At 35.1% G+C, this 25,367-nt stretch overlaps 1 protein-coding gene, 1 long non-coding RNA gene and 1 pseudogene across 3 annotated transcripts in view; 2 read left to right on the top strand and 1 right to left on the bottom strand.

Moving 5' to 3' along the window:
* The first annotated feature begins 345 nt into the window (after positions 1–345).
* The window catches only part of LOC136027462 (serine/threonine-protein kinase 32A-like), a 194,768-nt gene continuing 169,746 nt past the window's right edge, over positions 346–25,367 (top strand). Inside the window, exons 1-2 of one of the 2 annotated variants that reach the window (XM_065704751.1) lie at positions 346–527; positions 18,566–18,674. In XM_065704751.1, the coding sequence (XP_065560823.1) occupies positions 18,623–18,674 (52 nt within the window). In that variant the 5' untranslated portion in view covers positions 346–527; positions 18,566–18,622. Of the gene's footprint in view, positions 528–10,070; positions 10,153–18,565; positions 18,675–25,367 lie in introns of those variants that run through there. The other variant, XM_065704752.1, reaches the window with a different exon arrangement.
* The window catches only part of LOC136027464 (uncharacterized), a 50,539-nt gene continuing 33,183 nt past the window's right edge, over positions 8,012–25,367 (bottom strand). Inside the window, exons 3-4 of the long non-coding RNA XR_010617604.1 lie at positions 10,931–11,099; positions 8,012–9,158 (exon numbers count right to left, since the gene is read on the bottom strand). This is a non-coding gene — a long non-coding RNA (uncharacterized LOC136027464). The remainder of the gene's footprint in view (positions 9,159–10,930; positions 11,100–25,367) is intronic.
* On the top strand, positions 25,186–25,365 carry LOC136027797 (U2 spliceosomal RNA; annotated as a pseudogene).

The following is a 25,367-nucleotide window of genomic DNA, read 5'->3' as shown; positions in this document are numbered from 1 at the left end:
AGATGGAAGGATCCTTCTATAATAATAAAATGTTTTTTTGTTTTACATGCTTTATTGCTACTGCATTCCAAATAATGGTTTTTGTAGACCTCTAAGATCTAATAAGTGAAGACAAAAAAAACTTCATGTTAAAATAGAAAAACTATTTTCATTAGAAAACTGAAATTTATAAACGAGGACAGATCCTGATGTCAAAAATCAATTTCATGAAATATTCAATCCTAGAAAATGTAGTTTCATCCACCCCATTTTCTAGCTATGTTAAATTAATAGATCCAAAAAGAGAGGAAATAAAAGCATTGTCTCAAAGGCAATGGTTTTTCATCTCCACAAATGAACTGAGGAGTGAAGAGCTCTTTCAGTGTTCTTTGATGAGATGCGCAGCCGAAAATCTCTTGCTCAGGTAGTTACATTGGAAAGTGTTTGTTAGTTGTAAAGTGTTTCTTCTGAAAGTGCTTTCTCAATGTATGGAGGCTGTCTTATAAAGATATTTTATTTAAAAAGTGTGAAACTACTTGGATATTTTTGTAAGTATATTTTTGCAGCATTAATATTATCATTATTCAGAAAATTGGGTTCTTGACTGGTAAACAAAACATCCTCAAGAATTATGCTGTCTTAGATCTGACAAAACCGATTTGAATCGGCTATGATTTGCTTATTTTGAGTGAGATAACTATGTTGTAGGTATATTTTAATCAAATATTTAATATTTAGAGGTAGTTAGTGGTTAGGTTAAGCTAGGTTAGGTATTTAATATAATGCCATCTGTGCGGGTTGCCTTCCATAATCCTTTGTCATAGTTTCCATAATTCTGTTCCTAATATATTATACTATCATCATGGTTTGGTATATTTCACAAAGATTAACCTAACTTCATTTCTTAAGAGAATTTCAGACCAAAAATTTGGCTTACGTTTCCCCTTCAGACTGGCCACCTTATGGATTGCCAGGGAGCTTACTATCAGACTTAAGATAATTATGCACTCCGTAACGTAAGAAAATTTGTTCAACTTTACGTCAACAAATACGTAGAAACGTAATTCAGAGTAAACTTAAATTAAGATCCAACAGACTTTGGTATATTTAAATAGATAGGAAGTGGCTTCAAAATAATGACCTAGGTAGTTCGACCAAATAAGAAGTGTAAGTGTAAATATTTATGGTGAGAATTTGCTTGGTGAGCTCAGAAAGATGAATAAAAGATGACAAAAAAGGAAGACATTAAAAAAAATATGGACACCGACAAGAATGTATTAAAATTGTTTTCTACCAAAGGATAATTTGTAAGAAAAATGAAGATAAGAAGGGGGCTGTTTTAGCAGGAACCTTGCAGCACGTGATCTCTCTGCCAAGTAACACTCCATTCTGGAGATAAGAAGCAGCTGGCAAGTATTTATTGATCAGTCCTGGATTGTCTAGAATCATTATTACTTAATGTGCAACCTATATCCTGGAATGAGGCATTTGAAATAGAAGCTGGAGTCTCTGCTGCAGCATTTGGGGTACCCAGTAAAGTAACAATGTAATTGTGAAGGCAAAGTGCACATCCCACGATTGTCACCAACCTCTCATGCTGCATGATTATTTTGATCTAAACAGTCTGAACCATTGCATAAAAATACCGAAAGTGTTCTCTTTTAACCTGTGAAATGGGGGAACTCTATAATTGTGCATCTGTTGGAGTTCCGTAGGGTTTCTATCAGGAAAGGGCCTCATTACATAGCCTTGAGTGAAAAGGCTTCGTCCCTTAAGAAAAATTCTGGAAACAGGGAGTTAGTTCCAGGGAGTTAGTTCCATTTTGATCTAAACAGTCTGAACCATTGCATAAAAATACCAAAAGTGTTCTCTTTTAACCTGTGAAATGGGGAACTCTATAATTGTGCATCTGTTGGAGTTCCGTAGGGTTTCTATCAGGAAAGGGCCTCATTACATAGCCTTGAGTGAAAAGGCTTCGTCCCTTAAGAAAAATTCTGGAAACAGGGAGTTAGTTCCAGGGAGTTTCTTGGGTGGAGGAAGCCTGGTATCCCCACTATTGATTTGCTTCCCAAATTCGGACCGAGAAAAAGTTTTAATTTCGCTCCTTACTCGCAGTTAAAAAAAATTGTTTTTTTTTGTTTAATTTCTGAACGTCTTTGAATTAATGCATGTTTTGATTTTGGCTCACCGCACATAAAAAATTAAAACGAAATTTGTATATTAATTATTTTTGGCTAAATGGCTTTCTCATAGTTTTGATCGGACGATTTTGATAAGAAAGGGGTGGGGGAGGATGCCTAGTTGCCCTCCAATTTTTGGTTACTTAAAATGCAACTAGATTTTTATATTTTTTTACGAATGTTTTTGTTAGTAATAAACATATGTACCTTACGAATTAACTTACGTAACGAACTTCTATATTTGTGAATTTTTATTACGTATATGAGAGGGTTCGTCCCGTCGTCAATACCTCGCTCTTTACACTAAAGCTTGAATTTCGTCCCAAATCTTTAAGAATGACCCCTGAATCACAAAGGCCCTACTTTAATAAATAAATAGAATAAATAGTTGAAATTACTAAAGATACTTTAACGTAAAGAGCAAGATATTGTGGAGGAGTCGAACCCCCTTTTATACGTAATATTTTATGTTTGTTTTAAGTTTTAATGCTGCTCATTACATCCAGTTGAAAAAAAATTATTTATTTTCTCATTTTTTATTAAATAAAGCTAGAAAATCCTGCACCCACTTCATGGAAATTCTTTTCCCTCATGAAAAATTTCTCCATGAAAAGATCCTCCCATGTAGCACCCTCTCCCTGATCCACCTCCACCTCAACGCGAAAATGTCCCCCTGAAGACGTCTGTATACTTCATAATAAAAATTACCATATGTAAACAATGGTCGAAGTTTGTAACTTGCAGCCCCTCCCCCGGGGACTGTGGGGGATGAAGTCGTCCCCAAGGACATAGTTATTAGGTTTTTGACTAAGCTGAATAGAATGGATATCTCAAAATTCTGATCCAGTGACTTTGGGGGAAAACATGCGTGAGAGGGGGCCTAGGTGCCCTCAAATTTTTTGGTCACTTTAAAAGGGCACTAGAAATTTTAGCTTCCTCTAGAATGAGCCCTCTCATAAAATTTTAGGACCACTGGGTCGATACGATCACTCCTGAGAAAAAAACAAACAATCAAACAAACAAAGAAAGAAACACGCATCCGTGATCTGTCTTCTGGCAAAAAATACTAAATTCCACATTTTTGTAGATAGGAGCTTGAAACTTCTACAGTAGGGTTCTCGGATGTGATGAATCTGATGGTGTGATTCCCATTAAGATTTTATGATCTTTAGGAGGTATTGCCCCCTATTTTCTAAAATAAGGCAAATTTTCTCAGGCTCGTAACTTTTTATGTGTAAGAATAAACTTGATGAAACTTATATATTTAAAATCAGCATTGAAATGCAATTCTTTTGATGTGACTATTGGTATTAAAATTCTGTTTTTACAGTTTCGGTTACTATTGAGCCGGGTCGCTCCTTACTACAGTTCTTTATTACGAACTGTTTAATGATATTAGCTATTTTTAAGAGTTCCTTTTGTCTGCCCTTCCATCTGATCCAAGGTGTGCTCCTCGGGTGCAATCACAGACAAAAAGTATATAATACAGATGTCTATGTGTCCTATCTAACACTTCTAAAAAAGGGTTGGGTATCTGGGTGCTGTTATAATCTGTATGATGACGTTCATGCATGCTAGAAGCCTGAGAAACTGCGAAAAGACGAGCACAAACACCAAATTTATTGGTACCATAAATTTCAGTTAGACGTCTGACTCTGTCCGTAGGCACGATCCGTAGGCAAAAAACGTTTATTACCGCTCATTCAAGCCTAAATACAGTCGAAATTTGTGTGGCTCAATTAAGTAATTCCAATTGGAGAATCCAAATTAATGACGCAATTTATGAGGAAAGCTCTTAGCGGAGCCAAGTTCTTAAGAATTGAGTAAACATCGTAGGTTCACTGTTTATTTGAAGAAGGATTTCCAAATAATTACCAGGCTAAGTTTATTGAACAAAGGAGAAGTTCAAGTAACAATAAGTGCCAACAATGAATACTTGAGAATTCATTAGCTTCGTTTGCAATTTCTTAGCATGTACCTATCTGTGGCTCCAGAGATCTGTGAAAGACCTGTAGCTTTGGGGGCCTTACAGATTAGCTAAAGATTGACTGAATCTTCTATTTCTGGGAAGGCAAAATTTCATCTCAGCTTTCTTCTGTGGGACCACCCGGAAAGAGCTAGTGCATACTATGGCTGACCGTACTGAGTTTGTCGCTGTGAAAAGCTGAGAGAAGGCACATTCGCTTTTATTGTTGGGACCTAAAATTTGATAGTCCTTTCACCCTGCCTGATTGTTTTTGAGGATGATCAAATCAGCTTACACACCATCTTCTAATTATGGATCCATTGTGATCTTGTAGTTTTAAATGCTTGGCATGATATGGGACAACTAATAAAGAATGATCTGCTGCCTATAATACCCAAAATTATAAATAAACTCGGAACAATGAGGACTGTGTATCCGAAAAGAATCCGTATATCTCTTTTTTTTTGAAATGTTCACCTGAATGGTGAAGCAATATCATGATGGCCAACTTACCATCGGGTTGATTGAGAAGAAGATGCAGATGAACTTAAACACCTTCTTCTAACTATGGATGCATTGGGTTCTGGTAGTTTGAAATGCATGACATCAGAAACCCCATAACGGCAAAAATTCTAAACCCGCCTAAAGCTGCCAAAGGACAATCACGGTTGCAACAGTTACTGTAATCTAGTAAAGATTGATATATCCAACTAGAATTTCTGAAACTAGAAATTTCCTACTGTGTGGACTGTGAATCCAAAATAATAGGGGCTGACTCGTGAAGCACTATCACAATGGCAGACTTGGAAAAGATTCTAAGGAAGAGCTGAAATCATGGAAGCTTTTCAAACATAAATATGATATTTCATTATTCACTGTTGCTCCATTATAACCCTGGTGAACTTTATTTTTTTAAGTTTGAAGTTTCCATAAGACTATATTATTGACGAAGCTGACCTTGCCAAATCAAAACCACAATTAGGACTAAGGCGACAAAATGGTCATGAAGGCATATAGCAAATAGATGACTGCTCAACTGAAAAGCATGAGTTTATATTTGAGTTTAAAAAAAAGAAATTTAAGTCGACTATAACAAGAGATTTATTGGTACCATTCCAATCAATTAGAGAAACATGTGTGGTGTTTGCAGCAAAAGAAAAAAACATGTACTATCAAACTTTCATTGATATGTTTTGCCTATGGTAACAGGAGATCTCAGAAGCTCCAAATTTAGAACTTCTTGCTTCAAAGTATTTCTAACTTACTTTACTAAATAATTACGTCGAATCTCGAGCTTCTGAACATAACCATCCGTGAAGTAACTGATCCTTCTCTGTGTTATAAGCAATGATAAGTAGTTTTAACAAAAAAAAATAATAATAATAAAAAAAAATCCTGACACTTTCAGTAAATTTTATGCAAATTCAAGTAAAATTAGAGATCCAAACTTTGAATCCAATTTGAACAAAAGTTTGAAATTAAAATTCCCATGAACTGGGGACTCTGTACCTACCAGTGGTTCTACAACTATCTGATTTCTGCCGGATAGTCTTAGATAATCGTTTCACACACCGCATATCAAACAGCTATTTTGGTTAAGTTCCTTCCTAAGATAAAGATCGAGGGGGAGGGGGCTGAGAAAATGAATGACGAGCTTATTATTTTCATAGTTTTTAAAGGAAATACCTAAATTTATTTTTATAGGGTATTACCTTCCCCCTATCCCCCCTAGCCTTCCATTTGCAGGTGAGTATATTAATATGATTATTTCGGTACATTTTAACCATTTCTTGGATAACATGGGAGCTCTCGCCCGCGCAGAACCCTTGCCACAAGCTTAAAATAAAACGTTCCTCAGAATGAAGAAATTTTAGGGGTAAAATACTCTTCCCCCTTTCTATATTTTCTGAGGCCTAGCTGAAAATTAGAAAATCTGGGCATTAAAATACATTTAGTGAAAACTCAAGCCCCGTTGTTTTGTCTTCTCTAAAGAAAAATATTTCAAAAATTGTCAGAAATTTCAGAAAAGAAATTTCACTGTTCCAACAGGGTGAAATGTCTAGCAAGCTCCTTATTTTAAGCGAAACATGCAATTAGCTGTTAATTGAGCCACGGCAAACAGCATAAATCTGGAATATTCAGCCCTTAATTGCCAGATTTCTTAGTTTTTCAAATATCCTCTCCTGGTAAACGATTGTTTTGCATTTATTACCCACAGATCAACACTGAAGCATTATCCACAGTCTTGCTATTTTTTATTCGCATATTATTATCCGTTGATTTTATAAGCCCTGACATTGCGCAATGGCTAGGTTAGAATGCAATCGAAGTTGCCTGTCCGAATGCACTGAATGAACTAAAGTAGTAAGTGAAAAATAATAGAAAAACTTAAAATAACAATAATTTACTATCAAAGAAGAAACAAAGCCAAAACACACAGAGACTAAATTAATAGTCGTATAAACGTAACGATAACATATAATGATTTACATGACTAAATATATACAAAAACAAATGGGAATCAAAATGAATCATTAAGCCAAACTAAAAAATGTAAATCACAAATTTTTATCGTATGTCTTTGAGGAGTAAGGGCCGGGGGAGAGGGTTCTGCTTGCCTTCCAGTCACTCTCGACTCTTGAAAAGGGCACTAGAACTGTTAATTCCCAATCGAATGAGCCCCCTCTGAATTTTTTAACGACAAATTCTTCCATACTAGGTGCCTTGATGAAAAAAGTGCCTTTGCTCTTTACTTAGATAGCGCTATTGCGCTACCTAAATCATAACTTAAAAAAATCGTGAACATAAGCATAGGTGATAATTAGAAACCATCTGAAATACGTGAGTTTACCGCGTTTCCGCTTTAATTCTTCCTTATCATATACTCAACGTCAAACATATCTTTAGCGACATTAATGACAACTGGGACAAAATTATTCACTGACTTCCCTCAAGGGTAGTTTTTGGGTCTACACTGATTAAGCTTTAAACGCAGTAAATCCTAAGAAATCAGTTTCTAGGAGTTATGTTTTGAAACGATTTGAACATTGCTTTGGAAGGGATCTTTGAAAGTGACAAAGTTACGGTGTTAGCTAATGAGAAAACTGTTCCAAAGACTTTTAGTGATGCGAAGGCAACACTTAGGTCAGGCCATTTTTGTCCCTTCATTGTCGATTTGAGTTTATTACAAGAGAGTCGGGCAAGATGTTTCTATTTGATTCCTTATTTTATTCTTCTTTGCAAACACTATGGCTGCTTTCCTGACAATGCACCTCAAACTGCCCCCCCCCTGACGGTACCTGATATAGACCTAATAAGATATTTCTCCATTAATTGAATCTTCTGGTCCGTCATAGGTTCTTTGCTGAAAGAGGTTTCTGTGCTCTTGACTCTGAAGGAATTTAGCTCTCCGGTCATTGATTCCAAAATTGGATAAAAACATTATATTAGAAATGATTTTGAAATAGTGGAAGGATGCATGATAAACTGATTAATAGAGGCATGGTATATGCTACAAAGAAAGAATTTTATTACTTTGGTAATTTTTCTTTTTGGTTTCTTATGTATTCCTAAGACTATATCTGGGACCGTTCGAGGATGTGGCTGCTTTGTCTGAAAAGTGATCAGATATTTTGAAAATAGTATAAAATAAAAACTCTAACGGCTCTTCTTTTATTCGTTTCATATGTTTTCTCCAGAAGTGCATTAAATATTTACCTAACATATTGCAAGCCAAATCTTGCTGCGTGTAAGCTGAAGTCGAGTTTTATTGTCTATTTCAGATAGAAACATCTTTAGTTATTCCAATAAGTTTTTATTTCTTTGAGTCAATATTCTGCTTTCATGCAAATTGCTCCGTCCAAGCAGTAAAGTAAGAAATCATCAGAAAGTTCCAGAATTATAAACCTTAGTGCTACTTCTTTGGAATGAAAGCATAAACAGATTTTAGCTATGCAGAAATGGAGGATAAATTAGGTTATATCCCCTTCAGCAACACCAACACCCTCTCTCAACCCCTATAGGCCTTAGTGGAAAAGTGGGTCTTTTCCAGCGTTTATAATCCAGAGGATTTTCAAGGATTTTCGTTCAAGGGTTTTCAATTTAAATTATTAGGGGCCATATAGTGAGTCCTTGGCCCTTCTAATGAGCCCCTTCCCTGTCTCTCTACCGTTATTTGTAGAACGATTCACATCTTACATCGTCCTTGAAGCGGAATCACGGAATTTTTTTTTAAGTTTATACTATTTGATGTTGATAGTCGGCCATTGGCTCTTAAAATATGCCCCAGTTCCACCGCTGTAGACTTTCTAGCTGAAAGGAGGTCATTTTGCACCTTCTTTGAACTACAATCCATCAAGAATTTTCAGTCGGTATGATAGAAAACCAAAGTGGGCTGAAGGCCCTTGCATTATCACCTCTACAGCTTTGAAGGACAGAGATAGTCATTTTGCAACTTTCTTGGACCGGAATCATGTGAAGGTTTTTCATCTTAATGAGCGGAAAAACAAAGCTGTTGTGAAACCCCATCTTTCCTTATCCAATTTTAAATGAAACATAGGCATGTGATACCCTATCTGAAGCGGGATTATATAAGAATTTTCAATCTGCATAGGTGAGGGCACAAAGAGCCTCCGACACCACAAACATTTCAAAAAAGCACGTGCATGCATTTTTCAGCAATCAGCTTGAAGCTTGTGGGGCCAGCATATGCCACAAGGAACACAACAATGATGTTATGACAACTGAGGCATACTCACCTTCTTTGAGTTTTGCACGGGCGTACTCAGATCATGGTGAAACTAATGGAACAAGTAATTTTTAACCAGAATATCGGAGGATGTTGCTTTACAGAGGCACATACCCCTTTCAAATTCCAGCATTTTTATGCATTAATGTTTTCAAAATCATTTGAAATCTGGTACGCAGGTACATACAGTCAAGGAAACCTTAAATATGAAAAATTTTACCGTCAAAAATGAAGTCCAAGCGCTAGGTTTCACTGCTTTGGAATTTCCCAAATCACGAAGTGTCACCTATAGGAAAGAACTGTAAATTAAATAAATCTGTAAATTAATAAAGGGATTGTGAGACAAATAAACGTGCTAATTGGTAAACATTTTATTCGTTTCCAACATATTTTACACATTTTACACATAGAAAATTTGTCTTCACCAAAATGAATAGACATTGATCATAAATGACAGTGCATTGCGACGATATAGTTTCAGCGAAATTTATAAGGTGTATCCGGGGGGCGAAAATGTCCACAAGACGTATTCACAGAACACCTGAATATGAATATTTGAGAGAAGTGTGCTTGTGCACTATGGATGTGCATGTGCTTGGATAGTGGTTTTGGTAGGTATTAGAAACTGTACCGGAAACGCCGAAGTTGAACCAGAAAGATCCAAAAACTCTGATTTTACTCGTAAAATAGCCTTTCATTGGCTGTCAGTGACGCTTTGACTAAACGTAAAAAATACCACTTTCCCTTTAAATAGCCTTACTCAGTTTAAAAGGCCACTGATTAGTTGAAATTCATGTCATGCAATCATTTTCATCCAGTCATAAAGCATTTCACAATATTTTTTGTTTAAATTTGGCACTTCTGGTGCAGTTTCCAATGTCAAACATACATGTGTTTGCCAATTGACAGCATGCAAGTGCAGAGGTTCCGAATGGTGATTCTTGTGTGTTCCATTTTTCAAACGACCATGCTGTTTGTGAACTACATTCACCACCCTATGTTAGCGCAATAATCACTCGACGATAGACATAATTAACTAAAGCTTTTATTGCTACCAAGCACATTGGAAACAAATAAAAAGCATTTTATTTTTACCCAAAATAGTTTAGCCATAGAAACAACAGCCAAGATTAGGTCAAGTTTTAAGTTTTGGGGCAAAGTAATGCAGTATTTCCTTGTAGGTGGTACATTTAAAATACAACAGCTTATAACGAGTGTCAGGAATCAGATAATGCAGTTGGTTTTAAGCAGAAATAGTGTATTTTGAAATATTCTTTAAGGTATGTGTTGTGACTTTTTTTCTTCAGACATACAATTTTTAAGTTATGAGCGGTATGACGCATTGAGCTTCAATGCACTGAGCGCATTAGTTGACGAATTTGACTACGAAATTAAAAATCTTGGGGTAGAAACTAAACCAAAGTGTTATTGCCTCAAAAATTTTGTTGCCGACCACAGGTTGCTGCAATAGATTACGTTGACCAGTTAAATCTAGATGCGCTTTGAAGCCTAAGGGACAGATAAAGTGTGTTAAGGGTCATTAACGGCTAATCTCTCCGACCAAACGAGCAATTCCCAATTTTATGAAATTTTCTGTTTAATATGTTTAGAAGATGCTAAAAATAATAAAATCAAAAATTGAAGGGAAGCTGCTCTTTACTTTATTTTGTACCGGTTGTTAGAATAGCCTATGATAGTGGCTTTTGCACTTTCATTAGTTTTTGCACATCTTTACATCTCTTCCTAGTCCCTCTGTTCTTATATAAAATGAGACAAAGCTTGAAATTAATCAGTAAAATATTGAGGATTCAAACCTAAAGAGCATATAGGAAAGGTTCGCCAAACTTTTCTATTGATCTCGGTTGCCCATATAGTAATTTATTTTGGAGGTACAATATTGGAAGAGGGACAGCAATAAAAAGTGGCAAATCATATGAAAAACAAAGAGAATCTGGAAAAACATCTAAAAAACTGATGAGATAGCAAGAAGGTAAATGCACAGCAAAGGTGTATATTATATAGTAATGCATGTTCTTATTTTCTCTATTGAAGGGTTACCTGGCACATCATGTGTCGCGAGTTTCTTTTTGGCTCCTTCTTCGCGCGTGCGCAATGACGAATTTTTACCGATGCCTTGTTGTACATGCGGTAGGAATGGTTGGAAATACTTCAAAGCTAGTTCCTCCGCTGATCACTTCCATTTGTGGGGCTGTCATATGTCATATTTCTGAAACAAACGTGCAATACTGTATACCTTTGCTTTGATAGGAGGCAAGGTGGGTGTAAAACTTGTTACCTGTTCATATACCTGGTTCTCTGCTCTTTTCATTTTTATACATTCTAGACAGCTGGATCCTACTTAGTGTATCTTTTTCTATTTTTGTCCATTCAGAAATCATTATACACACCTTTTTCTATTTTAAGATCCGCGCCTTAGAAATTTCAACTTTGCCCCTAATATGTCCTGATTTTGGTGGATCTATAAGGCAGATATTCATTAAAGAGATGTGACATTATTCAATTTTGGATATTGGCTCTTCTTTCGTCTGATGGAGAATTAATTCCAATTTTGAATGGTTGGAAAATAATGTCATTTCCCATTTTGCAACTTTTAAGTGCTTCTAGACATGCTTTCTAATAGATAAATCCCTATTATATATTGATTTCTCATTCTTTCAAGCTCTAGAGATTATAATGGTAACTTTATTGGTCAAAGGAGTTACAGAGAGAATGTCGGTCATCTTAGGAATTTTTTACGCAACTAAACTCTAATTTCGTTTAATTCTCATACAATTTACATATTTACCAAAACATTAGAATCTGTTGAATTATTATGCGTCCTTTCAACTCCCCGCCCACAACAAATCCCACTCACTTAGTTCCACATTTATATAAGACTCTACCAAATAGATCCATAGCTACAAAACTTCCAACGAAACAAACGGCAAAACTGTCATCATAGGCAGTGCAATAGCACTGTAAAGAACGAAGTGGGGACAATGCATTACTTATTTTTCATCTTTTTGTTTTTTTTCTTTCTCAAAGGCATTTCATGTGGAAGGAGTTGTCGTAAAAACTTCGGAAGGGGCTCAATTTTATAAGAATTAAAAGTCCTATTGCCCTTTTTAAGAATCAAAAGTGATTGGAGGACAATCAGACCCACTCTTACACTCTTGTTCCATATAGTTTGTTTGATCAAAACTTCAAGATAGCCATTTTGTTGAGCATTGTTGAAAGTTTCAATTACAATGTCTTTGGGAATATCAATCCCCCCTTCCTCCTACAATCCCAGGGAAAAGGGCTGTAATTTATGCAATTCATCTATGACCTTTGGTGTCCAAAAAAGCCAAGGACATTCAGCTGAACCTTTCAAGGAATGCTGTGGAGTGTTGAATTAAACCAAAACATACTGTGTCCATGCAGATTGTCAAAAAGACTTATCTGAGGAATGGCTTAGGGTATTAAGTTGGAACTTTCAGGGAATGATTAGGGGATGATCATTTGGCTAAAATGCAATATTTGCAAGCTACTATTACTGCTGCTAATACTACTACTATTACTACTACTACTGCTATCACTACTGCTACTACTACTACTACCCTTCCCACTGCTACTACAACTACTGCTTTTATTGGGAGTGCTGCTAAGGTTAAGGGTATTAAGGTGAGAATTTCAGGGAATGTTGACGGGGAGTTGAAGTAAATCAAAACTCACTCTGTGTAAACAGGTTTTCCAAGGGTTATTCAGCAACATCTTAGAAAAGGCTTATAGCAACAGGTTGAAGATTGAAGCAAGAAGGGACCATGTGGGGGATATTCAACTGACCAAAAGGCAATATGTGCATACTAGAGCTGCTACTGCTACTATTGGTACTGCCACTACTATTACTACTAGTTCAATTACTACTACTGTGAGAACCACTTCTACTAAGATTAAGGATATGCAGACGAAAATTATAGGGAGTACTAAGGAGCAATTTGAATTAAATTACACTATACAAATAAAATACATATAATTTTAAATTCACGCTATGTGCATACAGGTTGTAAAGAGAGCGTATAATTAAGGAGTATAGCCAGGCGTATATTAGGGTATTAAGTTGAAACTTACAGGTCATGTTGTGGTGGATGTTGAATAATTAAGGAGTATAGCCAGGCGTATATTAAATTGAAACTTACATGTCATATTGTGGTGGATGTTGAACGAACCAAAAGGCAAAGTAGCAAAAACAACTACTTTTGCTACTACTAATTGCTACTACTAATATTACTAATACTGCTACTACTGTTACTACTGCTACCACTATTACTACTAAAGCAAATGGTATTAAGATGAGAATCTAAGGGAACGTTCAGAGGATGTTGAGCTAAGTTAAAACAAAGTATTAGCACGCAGGTTACCAAAAGAACGTACCAACAATATCTTAAGAACTGCTTATGGTATTAGGTTGAAGGTTTCAGGATATACTAAGGGGTATTTTGAACAAAACAAAAGGTGCTATGTGCATAAAGCTAATAGTGTTTTTTACAAATGCTACTACTACGGATATTATTATTATTGTGGCTAGGCATTAAGATAAAGCTTTTAGGGAATCTTTTCGGAATGTTGGGCTAAATTAAAGCATACTAAGTTCATAAACGTTGTCACAAAGGTGTAACAGTAATATCTCAGAAACGGCTAAGAGTAGTAAGTTGAAACTTTCAGGGGATGTGGAGAGGGATGTTGAAATAACTAAAAGGAACTATATACACACTACTGCTACTGCTGCCCTAATGAGTACCGCTACTACTGGGGCTAATGGGATTAAGGTGAAACTTTCGGGGAATATTTTGGGGATGTTTAATTAAATCAAAACACACTACATGCCTGCAAGGTGTTAAAAAATCATATTTGAGAAATATCTTAGGAACAGCCTAGAGTATCGAGGCCACTACGGCCAGGGGTATGGAGACGAAAAATATAGGGAATATTGAGGAGGAAGTTGAGTTAAACCAAAACACTTTATATGCAAGAAGGTTGTAAAAAAGGTGTAGCAGTAATGTCTTAGGAACGAGTTGACACTTATAGGGCATGGTCTGTAGTCACGTTGAACTAACCCAAAGACTGTATTTGCATCCTGCTTTTTAGTAATAGTACTACTCCTACTACTATTAATACTACTGCTTCTTCTGTTGCGACTGCTACAACTACTATTACTAATACTACTAAAGCTAAGGGTATGAAGGTGAAACTTTCAGGAAATGTTTAGAGGGATATTGAACTAAATCAAAACGTATTCTCTGCAAATAGGTTGTCAAAAGGGAGCATCAGCAATAAACCAGGAATGGTCTAAGTTATTAAGTTGAAAGATTCAGGACATGTTAAGGGGGATGTTGAGCTAAACAAAAGGCATCATGTTGCATACTACTGCAAGTACTACTACCACTACAACTACTACTATGACTACTTTTTCAACTACTAGTATTAATATTACTACTGCTAGTATTACAACTGGATCTAAGGCTGTTACGGTAAAAAACTTCGAAGAGGATTTTGAACTAAATCGAAACACGAGATTATTGTTGTTACGGTACTATCTCAAAGTGTAGCAGCTATATCCCAAGAACAAATTAGATTATTAAGTTGAAAATTCCAATGAATGCTGAGGGGGACGTTGAGCCAACCAATAGGTACTATATGCATGCTAATAATACATCTACTACTATAACGAATGCTACTACTAAGCTTAACAGTATTAAGAAGAAATTTTCAAATAATATTGAGGCGGATGTTGAAATATATTGAAAGACGCTAGCCTATGTTGTCACAAAGGCTCATCAGTAGCATCTCAGGAACAACTGAGAGTCTTATACTGAAACTTTCAGGGTTAGACAACGCATATGTTGAATTACTTAAAAGGCGCTGTACGTATAGTTCTACTGTAAGTAGTAGTAGTACAACTAATCTGCAACGGCTAATAGTACTGGTGTTACTGAAGCTAATGGTTACTGTCGATTTTCCTGGGACTGTTCAGGGGCTAAACTTTGGGCTAAACCAAAGCACACTATGTGTATTAAGGTTATCAAAAGGGTGTATTAAGTGAAACTGTCAGGGTATGAGTATTGGATGTTGATCTAGACGAAAAAGCAGTATATGAAAACTATTGATGCTATTAATACTTTTGCTACTGCTGGTATTATTAATATTGCCCTCAAAGCTCCTACTATAATTTTTTTTCACTATGACATAGTACCATTGGTAATGCTAAGGTTATTAATAAAACTTTCAGAAAATGGAGAGTCTGGTATTGAAATTAGTCAAAACACTATATGGCTGTGGTTTATCAAAGGGATGTATCAGCAACATCCAGCAAAACCTTAGGGTATTCGACTGAAATTTTACCTTAGGGTGAAGTTTCACCTCTACCTCCGGTAATACCCTGAAAGAACTGTAACACCTTAGGATATTCGGATGAAATGACTGAGGGAGGAAAATTAAATCTTCCAAAGCTACTACTATTACCCATTCTGCTCTTTCTATTAATCTGTGTCAAAAGGGTGTATGCAAATCCAGGACGTTCAAATAGCAGAGGTGCAGCATCTTAGAAAGAGAATAGGTTTAAATTTTCAGGAGAAGTTGAGGAGGATATGTTTCCATATTGTCAAAAGAGTGTATATTATTAAAAATCGTTTGAAACATTTTTTCAAACATATAAATAGCAAGCCAAAACTTGAATTCTTATAGAAAAACTGAAAATATTCCTTTTTGAGCCAATACAAAGTCAATTAAAAATAAACAGAAATTAATTTAAAAAAATACCACGGAAGAAATTTTAAAAGAAAAGTAAAACTCATCTTACACCAAAGATGAGCATAAATAAAGCTAAATAATCTTTGCGTAGAATTATCATAAAACACAATAATTAAATAAATGAAACCCCAATACGAGAAGCAATTGTAATAAATAACTGCGTCAAACTCAAAACGTGTAGAAGATAAGAGGAGTGGGGATAACAATCCCGTGCCTTTTAAAGGCCAAAAGATAGATTTGCACATTACTGAAAATAAATTACATTTTGTTTTTTTCTTTTTTCTAAATTTAATAAATTAAAATTATTGAGACCTTCAAGAATGAATATCAGCATGTATATTAATCTGACAATCTACATTAATTTTCTTTTTTTACGCTAACTCTTATTTAAGATGTGGTTTTTTTCTCTTTTTTCGATATTATGAGAAATGAAAACACTTAGTTCAAATAAGGACTGTTTTCAGTAAATTGCAAATTATTTTTCAGTATCTAAAAGGCATTGCGGGTATCAGTCCCGCTCCTCTTAATATCTGATCTTTTTAGCCGGACTCAGTTATTTATTGTAATGTTTGTTTGTTTAGGGTTTCATTTACCTATTTTTATGGTTTCTGGTAGTTTAATGCTTAAATGATTACTCGCCTTTATTTCTGTTCATCTTGGGTTTCTTGAAGCTCTTTGATTTCCTTTGAAAAACTTCTCTTGTTGAGAAAGCTTACAAAAAATTCACTTAAAAAATACAATAAAATTTGATGTCTATCAATGGCAAGATTTAAAATTTTTCTGATGGTGACAATTTGAATATTATGGTACTTTTCTACAGAAAAAGGCTGTAAAAACCAATTCACAAGTTGTGTTTTATTTCTGTCAAAGTAGATTTATAGGGTTTTGCAGTCAATTATCGTATATGTGTGGCAGAAATTGCAATACGAGTGTCTTGACACAAAACACAGTGAGTATTGTATATATTTCACAAATAGCCTTCAATAATTTAGATGTGGTGTTAATTAAACAATATTTAAGAGATACTTTCCGAGAGTGTTTTGTTTCCAAACTTCTAGTTTCTAATATTAGCCTCTGGTTTTTAATCGAACCATTTAAATTGTTTGATTTTTAATAGAATAAATCCTTAATGCCTTTCCCTCATCCCTTTTGCAAGGCCATGGGGGGATTAATTATCCTGTAGAATGATGCTTTTTGATACCTAAGTCTCTGTTTTTTCTTCTTTTGTTTTTGCTTAGCATGGGTTTCATAAGGGTCTTGAGTAACAACTTGAAATGTGTATTACAAGAAACTTTAACTCTAGAAATAAAGATTGTGGTGAAGCTATTAAGCATATCTGCTTAAAACATATCTAATCTAATTTGCAACAATGTGTGCAATTTTTTATTTGATATTTTTCAACTTAAATTTTAAGATTGAGTAAGGCACTTTCCTTTAGAAACTAAAACTCTTCAACATGAAAAGACAATGACAATGTGTAGGCAACAATAAACGATATTTTTTTTATATTTATCCCAAATATGTATGGATCATAAATAGTAAAGCTACACATCAAAACTCGTTAGCATAAGAATATTTCTATAATATTAAAAGAATGAAAAATGTTCAAAAGGTCGGAGCAATCTTGATACAAATTAAATCTTGAAATTTCAAGGTTTGAATGTCCTATTTATGCCTATTCTAAGTCCTGAGTCAATTCGACCTCCAGGAGCTAGCTGTCCCTGGGGGTCCCTAAATTCTTTTCAAGATTACATTTGCCAGGAGGAGATATCACGTTACAACGAAGAAGGTCGGAACTGAGAGCACGGCTCGGTGTGGTGCTTTTTTACGGTGCGAACCTTGTTTGACATTTAGGAAAAGAGAGGGAATAAAGATATCAAATTTTCTTTTTAAAAGCATAGTTAATAGATGGCCTGACGGAGCTCATTAAAACATTTTGATCAAAAGTTATAGTTATGATCTTGTGTGTTCATGCTCGATTTCATCCTTGTCAGGGAAGGGCCTTAAAAATATAATTCCGATCCTGATATGTGACCTAAAGAATCTTAATATGTATATTTGACCCTATTCCGCAACTAGAAAGTTTGTTGTACCTTTAAAAAGTTAAAGTCCAAGTCCCATCTCATAGGATCTTGTTGGTGGTATTACTCTGAATCTATGATCTATAGAACACGGTTGTTGCAATGCTTCACGAGAATCTGCCAAAGCTGTGCTTCTAAATTTTCATTTAATCTGGTCTTCACCGTCGATTTTCATTTTTATTAATTCACTTGTTTATTTATTAATAAATTTAAACCTAAAGGAAGCACCGCTGCGTGCCTAACTTTCAGTCCTCACCAAGTTTGGCTGTAACTCCAAACCACCTCCTGATAAGCGAGCTTCTGACAAAAATTTAGGGACTCCTGTTGCTCCATCTTCACTGAGATTGAATTCATCCTGGACTTTGAGAAAGTATTGACAAATCATCAAAATTTACCTCCATCTAAGCTTGGCTCGATTGGAATAAGCTTGGGAACTTAAAATTCTCAGCTTGGGGTTTTGGAATGTGACCAGTATTTTTTTTTTCTTTATTCATACGACTTCATTTTCGTTTTAGATGTGAGATCCTATTTTAAGCTTATTTTTGTTCTCTCCAAGCTTCAAATTTTCTCTATAGTGTTCTTAAGAATTTTTTTTGTGTGTTGAATTTTGAGAAGAAAGAAAATTATTTGCAACGACTGCCAAAGTGAACTTATATAACTTCATCTTTGCGAACAATTAATGTAGTCAAAATCTTAGTGTAATTTACTATTTATAAGGAAGAATTAATGTCTTGGTGGTTCTCAAATCAAATGAATAAAATAGCAATATATCTTTTATTTGAGTCTAACAGCCGGTTCGTTAAATCTTTTCCTTCATTTCCAGGGAAAAGTTAAGTACTAATCAATCATAACCGACAGGAGTGCCTATATTGACGAATCTATGGGAGTTTCTCATTCAGTTCGAAGAGCCTCTCTTAGTCTAAGTGGAGATGGTAGGAACAAATTTCTGCTTTATTCAGTGTTTTAACCTCATACAGGCACGGACAATTGGGCCTTTACTCTCTTCGAATCTAAATATTTATCTTATGAATATCCCTGTTGTCTTTTATGTTTTTCATATAACCTGTTTAGCTATTTTTGCCTCTTTTCAAAGTTCTTTCCTCCCAACATTCTCATTCTCACAAATTTGTTCCTGAAAATGGGTTTGTCCGAAATAATACATATTCAGATGTTTGAAATATGTGCCAAATAAAATCTTATTTAAAACTGAATGAGTCCCTCTGGATGAGAGACTTTTCAGTCTGATAAAAATATAGAGTTTCATTTGCCTAACTGATAACATAAAAAAATGCCACCGTTTAACGAGAATGGACACCTACTAAGACACAATAGCTTATTCTATTACAGTCCATATTCTAGACGCAAAATTTAGAACCGTTTTTATAAGCCAAGCATTTTACTTTTTTCTTAATCTATACACAACAATCTCACGGAAGAACATTCCAAGAAATAAGCATTTTCCCTCCAAAGAAAAACAATAGTAATACAAGAAAAATTAGAGGCACTAACTTTATTAAGTATGAATGACGTTTGGCCTGGACAGAATCGATAAATAAGTTGTTTATTTTCCTATTATTGTTCAAAGGTTCTACTAATATAAGATAAATGGTAGCAGTTTTATTACATTTCCAGATGGAGTAAAGAAATATAGACCTCCACAACATGACAAAAATAGAATGAAACAACTTAAGCTGAAATAGCATGCAACACTTCAACAGCTGAACATCCACAGGAAATGAAGACCATTTCATAAAAAAAAGATAAAACATAAAAACATAACAACATAAAAAACATAAAATAGTTGAAAATTCTCTAAATTTAAAAATAAACTTTAGTAGCTTTTCTTGTTAAAACTGAAACGGAATAGTTTAATAAAACTTTAGTGAATAATTTTAATGAAAAAATTTTCAAATAAAATCACATGAAAAAAAAAATTAATAAAAAATTCTATAGAGCCGATTAATTAACTCTGCTAATTTGCTTTGCCTTTCACCGAAATCATAGTTTTGATTTGAAATTTTGACTGGTGATTACTGATTTGGAAAAATGTTTTGTTGAGACTAGGTTATATTTAATATACTGAAACATTTACAATTATTTTTAGTCTGCTCATGGTCATCCTCCACACTGCATACACGAATTACGAATGATGACATTTTTTAACCCGCTCAAGCTCTGTACAGGGCTAATATCCTTTTCATGTATATTTTATAAAAAAGGCCCTTTTTTCTCTTGTCAGTTCAATTTCAGGCTAACTATGTCCATATTGTAGTCGAATACTTGGCACCACGCTGCATCTTACATTACAACCGTACCAGGTTTCTGAAAGCACCTCCTTTCAAATCATCAGGGGAAATTTTCATCGCTAGCCTAACAATCCTTTGCTAAGGATCCCTGTGGATTTAATTTCTACTTCGCTAATTTACTTCTTATGTACATTTTATGACCCTATTTTCCTCCTTTATTAGCTCTTACCTCGTTTTACAGCGTTTATAAAAGAAGCTACGCGTGGAATCTTTATTTTCAAGAGATAATTAAAAGCAGCCCACGCAGTTTTCTTTTCAACATATTCGTGGTAATGGAAAAACTAAAAAGTGACTCTTGAAAACTAACTTCAAAATGGATTATTGATAACAAAATATTCCTCCAAATAATAAGTTTTAATATTGATTCTAAGCATGTAAACTATTAATCTTAAACTAACCCATTTAGTCATCAGGAAAAGATAATTTCAAAAGTTAAATTCTACAAAAATGCCTTTAAAAAGTTTTCCTTCTAATAAAAAAAAAGTTTTCTGCGTGAAAGTAAAGAACAAATGGAAATTTAAAAAAAACAATGATACTTGCCTCTCAGCCTATGCAATAAATATTTATGGAACTAGTGTACGCAAACTGACTAATTATATCCCTGTATTTTTAGGACTATGCAAAACTAGGAATTTACTGAAACAAACCACACATTTGGTCTTTTGCAAAGTTAAATTTTTTTTTAAGATGTCTGTTAAATAAATAAAGGCAAAAAACAAATTGTAGTATTGATCTGATACCGTAAGTTGTTCTCGATAGCTATCTATGCATAGAAGAAGAAATCTAAAGAGGAGAATAAAACCATTTTGATTTGTATACATTTTAATTAATATACAAATTTAAAAGTATTTCTATTATACGGGCATGAAAGTGTATTTTACATTAGGAAGTCATTCAGGCGAGGGTTGTCTACCTAAATGTTAAGAAATTCACTGTGAAAATAGCTACAGCATCCGAAAAAGAAATTGATAGTGCATGAAAACCACAGCTTTTAGTCATTAAATCTTATACTCTTTTCTGGTTTTGAATAATAAAGCTGTTGATATGCAGAGTGTAGAATGCGTATGGTGGGCCAGGAAGATCAAAATACTATATTCTTCGCTATTTGAAAGATTCATAACCAATGGCCCGTCTTTACGTTCAATGGACTGCTATTAGCAACGGTAAGGGTATTGTTAATACTTATAATTTTTTCAAGAAAATCCGAAGGTATACAATAGAACTTGTATTTGAACATGTGCGCATTTATATTAAATACCCTTATTATTTGGTTTGTGGCCATGGTGCGAGGTCTTGAAGAAAACTTCCTTCGGAAGTGATTTACCGGTAAGTTTCTAATTGATTTATTGAGATTACTGCAATGATCTCAGCAAGTGGTTCAGCAAAGGTCCACTCTAAACATACACTCCCCGTTCGTACAATACTCAAATCTTGGAACGCCATACAAATCCAACAAAATGATGCCTTTAGTTTTGTCAAACATTATATCAGTTAAACCATTTTCAAATAGTTATCAATCTCGATCTAGGGACTGCATTGTTAACTAATATAGTGTCCTATAGGACTTATCAAAGAATAAATTATAGAGCAGGATTCTATTTACTCCACACACAAGAGAGGAAAGTCCAAACATTTCGAAACATTGTTTGGGGAACATGTCAGGGATCATATGGCACCAGCACTTTTTACAAGTGTCATTTGCTGATTGTATGTATATATTTATTTATTTACAACCCATCATACAGAATAATGAAGTGTTGGAGTACATTAAAAAAAAGAAAAAAAGAAAGAAACAACATATCGTAATTACATTCTAAAAAACAAACAAAAATAATTCTACGCCAAAAAACAACGTTTTGCCATTCATGGCCGGTTTGCTTATGGTACATGTGTACATTCAGCTCAGGTAACTTAGCATACAGGTCAGAAAAGCTATTTTTTTTTCATCATATGGGAGTTATGGGTCCACGGAGGAACTTGTAACAGAGACTTAGTAAATTTTAAGAAAACACGCTTCGTCCTAAGATGGTCTGATTCACTAAATATAGGGTAAAAATGTAGTAAATACAGAATATGTGGCAGGACAACACTATTGTAAATCCTCGCAAGATGGGCTCTAATTAAATGAAACTGAGAACTAACAATTGTACCATATGCACGACGGATTTTAATTTCCATATTTTCTAGCATCAAAGGCCTAGTTTTCTTCAGATTTTTTCTAATAGGAAGGCCAAGATAATTCAACTTAACACAAGGCTTTACTTATCTAACATTAAAAATGTCGTCTGCATAACATAATATCGACAGATTATATTCAGCAGTACCTTTATATATTCAGCATGAAGAAAGTTGTCACCGAGCTGGAAGCGTTGCATTATTATAAACCGTGGGAGAAGTAGCTACACCCTGCCTAACCCCGATATGAATTGGTATATCATCACTCAGCAAATTGCTTCCAGGTATACGTGTTTCTGCTTTTGTATGGCGGTACATGTACAGAAGAGGTCTAACTAAATCTAGCGATTGACCACGGTTCGAAGGCTCATTCATTGCTTGTGGATATAACAACAAATCTAATGCTTTACCAACATCGTATGTTCCAGGTGCTAGAGTACCACTGGATTTATCTGCATCGATCAACAAATTGCAATGACATTATAGAACATGGAAGCAACCGAGCATAGGCTAGAAGCCAAACTGGAGAGGAGGAATATAACAGAGAGAACGTAGATTATTAATTAAAAGTAATTCAAACACCTTAGCAAAAACGCTTGAAACAGTTATAGGTCGATACGATGAGCATTCAGACGGATCCTTCCCTTTTTTGAGAATCGGTGGAATAAGACCAACACAAAAAGAATCTGGAACTATACCGGAGCAAGAAACTATTTGGTACAACAAAGAGAGATCACGCATAAGCTTATCAGACCCATTTTGTAAATGAAGGGCGCATATGCCATCATAACACATAGATTATCTTTTGTTAAGCTTTCTTATAACGTCACGTAATTCACTAGAACTTACTACAAAGGTATGCGATCCAGGAGTACGTAAGCAATTATTCTCCGTTTCAAATTTCTTGAGACTGTTAACATTGGGTTCGGTGAACTGAATTTTGAAATATGAATGTTACTGGTTCTCGATAATTGTAATTTTGCTTTCCCGAGTTTCATTTTTTGCCTGAATAGTTTTCCATTACTTATTAGGGTCATTTGCTATCAATTACGCAATTGCAACACTTTGGCCAACCCGGTGAACTTTGAGCTCCTTATGAAAGTGCCGCTTAGTAAGCAACCGTAAAGTATTTACAACTCCGTTCCTAGGTTTATCACAATCATTCCACAGACATAACCGAATTTCCGAAGACTGAAAAGGGGATTTGAGGCTCCCGTTACTGGACCATTCAAATTTTTTGGTTGCAGACCTACGCGTTCTCACTGGGACAGTGATTTTCTCGGCATTTTTTAGAGCGAGGGTATTCTGCGCACATTAAAAATTCAATTCAATAAGAATGTCAGACTCGTCCATCCCAGGTTGCCGTTTGAGTAGTTGAAAAGGAACTCGAATTTTATCAAGCATGAAGTCACACTCCCCTTGGAAGATACCCTTATCAATCTTGTCCTAAGATTTAACACGTAAAAATTTTGATTTCCTTTTGGCAAATTCAGAAGAGGGAATATCTCGGACAGGGATCGACAGGAACAAAGGGGTATGGTCGCTATATTCACCATTCAAGCCGACTTTAACAATAAGATCTGCATTAAGAGGATGGAGACAGACTAGATGGTCGAAATTAGACGTGCTTCAAGAAGTTGAAATAAACGAATAATTTCGGTCTTTCGGTACAATCGAATAACTGGTTAGTAGAATAGATAGAAACGTTTTAGTACTAGCACTTGGATTCTCAAGTAGATCACGATTAAATTCTCCGATAAGTGTACAGTTTCTGTTCATCTTCTCGATCTTTTTTAACAGTTTGGCCACCATTTTGTAAGCGATAGCGAGTTTGCTTTCAGAAGCTTCGTCCCTGTAATTGGTTGGAAGATAATGATTGACTATTACCAAGTTATCAACCGTCACAGCAAGATAGTAATTACACATTTCGAACAATTCTGATTGACAAGTTGTCAGGACGGCTAAACCACCACTTGTCCTTCCTTTAGCTTTAAATCTTCTTGCAGGGGAAAGATGTACTGTCACGTTAAATGAAGGGCATAAAAGTTGAGAATTCAAATCCGTCTATAAGTGCTCCTGAATTCAGATGACACCAAGGGATTCGGATAACTTTTCCAGGACTGGTAGTTTATCAAGAATGCCATGACATAACGGAAAGAAAACAATCAATATTCATTGAAAGCTGTTAAATTTGTACTATTCAGCTGTCAACTTCCGATTTTCGGGGCAGGACACTGAGTAACATGAGTGATCCGAAGCTTTGCACACAACACATCTTTTTTTCTGCATGGATGGCTGCTCTTTTGTACTTTTATGGTTGGAGCCTGCGCACTCAGAACAGACCTCGGCATTATGACACTCGGCCGTCAGATATCCACTAACTCTCAGTTTTTCCACTGCCTAAGCAGCAGAACTCATAACCTGTTGTTTTTGCATATGAACTATTGCCGAGATGAAAGAAACTGCTACATCGGGTGCTGTAGCTAGTGGTTTTTGTAAACTAAAGTTGGATGGAGCAAGCGTTAATTTTTTGTACACCTTAATATTCGCTGGTAGCCAATTAGGTTATTAATTATCTTGTGATATATTTTCCCAGTTAAATGCAGTTCCCTAGCTATCGTCTAGTTTTATAATTCCGTATATGTCATGATAACCAAATGTAAATCTATAAATTTGGAAGAAAAATCCATAAATAAATCTTCATTGAAATAAATTTTAAACTTGATGTTTTCACAGAGCGGTTGTTGTGGGTAGAATTGTTAATAGTGGCCATGTTTTAAGCTCATATCAAAATTTTCCTCATTGAAAAGTTTTAAAGATGCTGTGATTGATGGATGAGATTCCTTTTGTGGTAGATAGTAGATGCAGAAAGAAATATACAACTTTCTAGCGATAAACCAGGTGAATAGTTGGCGAAAATGACACGATCCACGCCACAGGTGCTTCCAGCACTTCTACCATTGTTCATTCTCAGCCTTTTGAATAAGGTCAAAAGTGTAATGTCTGTTCTTATCAGATTAATATTTGATATGGTCTCTACATGGGGCTAAGAATATTGAATTATTTTTAGAAACCAGAGGGGTGCAGTGGTGCGTCGATGGGTCCAGACTTTGCACCTGAGACTCTAAAGATGAAAGCCTAAAC

This window comes from Artemia franciscana, chromosome 5 (genome assembly GCF_032884065.1).
Source record: "Artemia franciscana chromosome 5, ASM3288406v1, whole genome shotgun sequence".
Classification (NCBI taxonomy): Eukaryota; Metazoa; Arthropoda; class Branchiopoda; order Anostraca; family Artemiidae; genus Artemia; species Artemia franciscana.
This window is presented reverse-complemented; position numbering and strand designations above follow the sequence as displayed.